We start from the raw sequence: 4,730 nt of genomic DNA, 5'->3' as shown, positions 1-4,730 counted from the left end.
TGAGTTGGGGAACCCCGGGGGTCACTTACAGTGCGGTGAGTGAGTTGGGGAACACTGGGGGTGACTGTGCAGTGCGGTGAGTGAGTTGGGGAACCCTGGGGGTGACTGTGCAGTGCGGTGAGTGAGTTGGGGAACCCTGGGGGTGACTCTGCAGTGCGGTGAGTGAGTTGGGGAACCCCGGGGGTGACTCTGCAGTGCGGTGAGTTGGGGAACCCCGCGGGTGACTGTGCAGTGCGGTGAGTGAGTTGGGGAACACTGGGGGTGACTGTGCAGTGCGGTGAGTGAGTTGGGGAACCCCGCGGGTGACTGTGCAGCTGGTGAGTGAGTTGGGGAACCCCGGGGGTGACTGTGCAGTGCGGTGAGTGAGTTGGGGAACACTGGGGGTGACTGTGCAGTGCGGTGAGTGAGTTGGGGAACCCCGGGGGTGATTATGCAGTGCGGTGAGTGAGTTGGGGAACACTGGGGGTGACTGTGCAGTGCGGTGAGTGAGTTGGGGAACCCTGGGGGTGACTCTGCAGTGTGGTGAGTGAGTTGGGGAACCCCGCGGGTGACTGTGCAGTGCGGTGAGTGAGTTGGGGAACCCCGGGGGTGACTGTACAGTGCGGTGAGTGAGTTGGGGAACACTGGGGGTGACTGTGCAGTGCGGTGAGTGAGTTGGGGAACCCCGGGGGTGACTGTGCAGTGCGGTGAGTGAGTTGGAGAACCCCGCGGGTGACTGTGCAGTGCGGTGAGTGAGTTGGGGAACACTGGGGGTGACTGTGCAGTGCAGTGAGTGAGTTGGGGAACACTGGGGGTGACTGTCAGTGCGGTGAGTGAGTTGGGGAACCCCGGGGGTGACTGTGCAGTGCGGTGAGTTGGGGAACCCCAGGGGTGACTGTACAGTGCTGTGAGTGTGTTGGGGAACACTGGGGGTGACTGTGCGGTGAGTGAGTTGGGGAACACAGGGGGTGACTGTGCAGTGCTGTGAGTGAGTTGGGGAACCCCGGGGGTGACTGTACAGTGCGGTGAGTGAGTTGGGGAACCCCGGGCGTGACTGTGCGGTGAGTGAGTTGGGGAACCCCGGGGGTCACTTACAGTGCGGTGAGTGAGTTGGGGAACACTGGGGGTGACTGTGCAGTGCGGTGAGTGAGTTGGGGAACCCTGGGGGTGACTGTGCAGTGCGGTGAGTGAGTTGGGGAACCCTGGGGGTGACTCTGCAGTGCGGTGAGTGAGTTGGGGAACCCCGGGGGTGACTCTGCAGTGCGGTGAGTTGGGGAACCCCGCGGGTGACTGTGCAGTGCGGTGAGTGAGTTGGGGAACACTGGGGGTGACTGTGCAGTGCGGTGAGTGAGTTGGGGAACCCCGCGGGTGACTGTGCAGTCTGGTGAGTGAGTTGGGGAACCCCGGGGGTGACTGTGCAGTGCGGTGAGTGAGTTGGGGAACACTGGGGGTGACTGTGCAGTGCGGTGAGTGAGTTGGGGAACCCCGGGGGTGATTATGCAGTGCGGTGAGTGAGTTGGGGAACACTGGGGGTGACTGTGCAGTGCGGTGAGTGAGTTGGGGAACCCTGGGGGTGACTCTGCAGTGTGGTGAGTGAGTTGGGGAACCCCGGGGGTGACTGTACAGTGCGGTGAGTGAGTTGGGGAACACTGGGGGTGACTGTGCAGTGCGGTGAGTGAGTTGGGGAACCCTGGGGGTGACTCTGCAGTGCGGTGAGTGAGTTGGGGATCGGTAGGAGAATCTTGGCGCTGTCCACGGTGCTGAAATAGGTGTCAGTAGAAGACATGCATGTTTGGCATTGTTTCACAAGTGTGAGTTGAGCTTTATATGGGAAGGTGTGTGAAGGAATCATTCATCTCCCTGATTGTATCGCTGTGTGTATAGTCTGCTGTCACTTCTATCCCCCAGGAGGGATTAATTTGTGTTTATTAGCGGGGGCCTTTTCTCTATCTGCTGTGACTGCGTCAGGAAAAGGACGAGCTGCAGCAGATTTCCATTCAAGCAAGCCACTCCTCTCCATTGACTATATCGTGCTGCTCTCTACTGCTATGCTAGAAAGTACAGGGATACACACACGCCTGGTGCACAGAGACTCATCCAATGGAGCGTGGCAGACTTGTGCTCAGGTGCCAGGTACTCTGGAGTAGTAAGTGTTTGTCTGGAGGATGCCAGCTGCAGAAAGACCCCAGATGACAAGGATAAGGAGAAGATCTTAGAGATTTGCTGGACACAACTGTCCTCATACATTTCACAAAAGATGTCCAGTGCTGTCTATGCTGCTTTGCACATCCTACTCAGTATCCTCATCCCCACTGCCAACATTCTAGTCATCATCATCCTCTCCAATCTCCTCAAGAAGAAGCACTGCAAGAGTTACATTTTCATACTCAATCTGGCTGCTGCTGACCTTCTGGTGGGACTCATGTGCATCCTGGAAACTCTGGATGATGTCTTTGATGAAGAATTTGATAAGAATTTGTTCTTTTGCCTGCTGAGATTGTGCTTTACAGTCACTCCTTGTATTGGATCCATGCTCACCCTTCTCCTGATATCTCTAGACAGGTATCTGGCAGTTAGAATGCCTCTGTATTACCTGAAGATCATGAATAATAAGTGCATTGGGATTTCTCTAGCAGTCCTGTGGTTGGTCTCCTTCTTGGTTGGGCACATGCCACTAATAACCCCATCACTGCAGCATACTAACTACACTGGTGTCTGCGGGCTGTTTTATGCAGCCAAAAGCGACTATCTGTACATTTTATGCTTCATTATTTTCCTGCCAGCCTTATTTACTATTGTGTGTCTTCACACAGCAGTGGGGAGGATTGCTTATGTTCACCATAGACGTATTCAGAGGAGCCGGGCCATTAGTGGGCTTCCTAACAACCACCCAGCACACTCATCCCACTTTAAGGCAGCTAGGACAGTTCTCATTGTCATTATCTGCTTCACCTTGTCTTGGGGACCCTACTACATCACTGGAATTGTGCAAGCCACCTGCACATCTTGCAAACTTGTGGACCTGCTGAAGGACATTCTGTTTGTTTTAGGGGAGGCCAATTCCCTTTTGAACCCTCTCATCTATACTTTCTATTGCAGAGACATCAGACGCTATTTCTACAAACACTTTGTCTGTAGAAGTAGGAAGGTAAAGCCCCAGATTCTAGCCTTGGTTCAGTTCGCCAACATTGGGACAGAGGCCATGCCTAAGGAGACTTCTGGGGACAGCGTTCATGATGTGTCACTATTCAGTGGTTCTGGAGACTTGATCAAAGAGTGAAGGTGTAGCAGAAAACATTGCAGTTGCATTCGGCTACGAGGAAGGCTGCATTAGCCAAAACGCGTTAGCAATGTGCCATTTTATATACAGCCAATAAAGATCCATCTTAAAGAGTACACAGAGTGGCCGGCTTCAGTTGCTATGGATTGTTTATATTGGGGATTGAACATCCCAGCCAGAGCACCGGTCTCCAGCCCTTGAATTTTGAATACAGCGGTCAAGCTGGGGTATGGTTTTGCTTTCATTGCAGGTACATTGCCTATTCCAGCTGCCCCTCTGACCGCTAAGTACTCTCAGCACTATGATACATCTTTGGAAAGCACAGTAGTACTATTGTAGGCTTTGGGAATCTAATGTGGAACAACAAATCTCAGCATTCCCATTTATTTTAAATCTCTGGCCTAACTGTAACAGCTGGAACTGTCAGCTTGTTCTTTTCTATAGTGTTTTTATTGTTTGCCCAGGTGCTAGAAACTCTCATTCTGCTTTATTTAACAAAGCAATGCAAAGAGCAATGATAGTGTGCAAAGTGCAAGAATCCATAGTAACCAGACTTCAGTTTACTAAAGTCAGATCAGTGTAAGAGGAATGGTGATTGGTTTCTATGCGTTACCACGTCTTTCATTCTTGCCCTTTGATTTATTAAACAAGACCACAAGTCTTCAGGTTGGCTACAGCAATGATCAGACTGTACAGATTCAGGGGCAGTTTGTAGGTTAGAATGTTACTGAATGATACTGTACAAGCGTCTCGGAAACAATGTTGGTGATTCCAGGTTTTCCTACAATCTCAGGATGTTTTAAAAATTCACACTTTTGAGGCAAATGTGGTTTAAATGATCAATGCACAAAATTGTCTTGATATTGTCATTGTATACCCAGTTATTTACAAGTGTCTGAAAATGTCAAATAAATGTTATATTCTTTTCTTACAAAAGTCCAGAGTATAACAATAGGTGAGTGGCTGGTCTGCTTCTTTCTTTCTCTGGAGGTATTGTAGAAGATGAGTTTGTGTCATTTTTAGTTCATTGTAAATATGGAGAGTTAAATCTAAAACTCAGGAAAGCAGGAACAATGCCAGGGACTGAAATACAAAGCCCAGGGCAGGATGGCATTGAGGAATTTGGGTCAGGTGACAAGTATGATGGTTTCTCTCATTTAGACCCCTTTCACACCAGGGCGTTTTTGCAGCGTTTTAGCGTTAAAAATAACGCTATTAAAACGCTCATAAAACGCTCTCCATGCATCTCAATGGACCCTTTCACACCAAGGCGTTGCGCTGGCTGAGCGTTGAGAAAAGTCCTGCAAGCAGCATATTTGGAGCAGCTTTTGGGCGTTAAAAAAAGCGCTTCAAAAACGCTCCACTCCATTGAAATGAATTGAAAGCGCTGTAAAAACGTCCTAAAAACACCTATAATCCGCCCTGAGCTGTAGAAAAAGTCACATGATCTAAAAAAAAAGTAAACATGCAA

At 50.3% G+C, this 4,730-nt stretch overlaps 1 protein-coding gene across 1 annotated transcript; it reads left to right on the top strand.

The window, feature by feature from the left end:
• Positions 1–2,038: 2,038 nt before the first annotated feature.
• Positions 2,039–3,375, top strand: GPR119 (G protein-coupled receptor 119). Its single transcript, XM_077488181.1, has one exon. It carries the CDS (start codon positions 2,237–2,239, stop codon positions 3,257–3,259), a length of 1,023 nt encoding a protein of 340 aa, XP_077344307.1. The 5' UTR covers positions 2,039–2,236; the 3' UTR covers positions 3,260–3,375.
• The last annotated feature ends 1,355 nt before the right edge of the window (positions 3,376–4,730 follow it).

Source organism: Lithobates pipiens, unplaced genomic scaffold (assembly GCF_037356315.1).
Source record: "Lithobates pipiens isolate NorthernLeopardFrog02 unplaced genomic scaffold, aLitPip1_a1.2 Scaffold_18, whole genome shotgun sequence".
NCBI classification, from domain to species: Eukaryota; Metazoa; Chordata; class Amphibia; order Anura; family Ranidae; genus Lithobates; species Lithobates pipiens.
This window is presented reverse-complemented; position numbering and strand designations above follow the sequence as displayed.

Excerpts from the sequence above, each read along its gene's own strand:
- GPR119 (XM_077488181.1), top strand. The coding sequence starts at position 2,237 with ATGTCCAGTGCTGTCTATGCTGCTTTGCACATCCTACTCAGTATCCTC.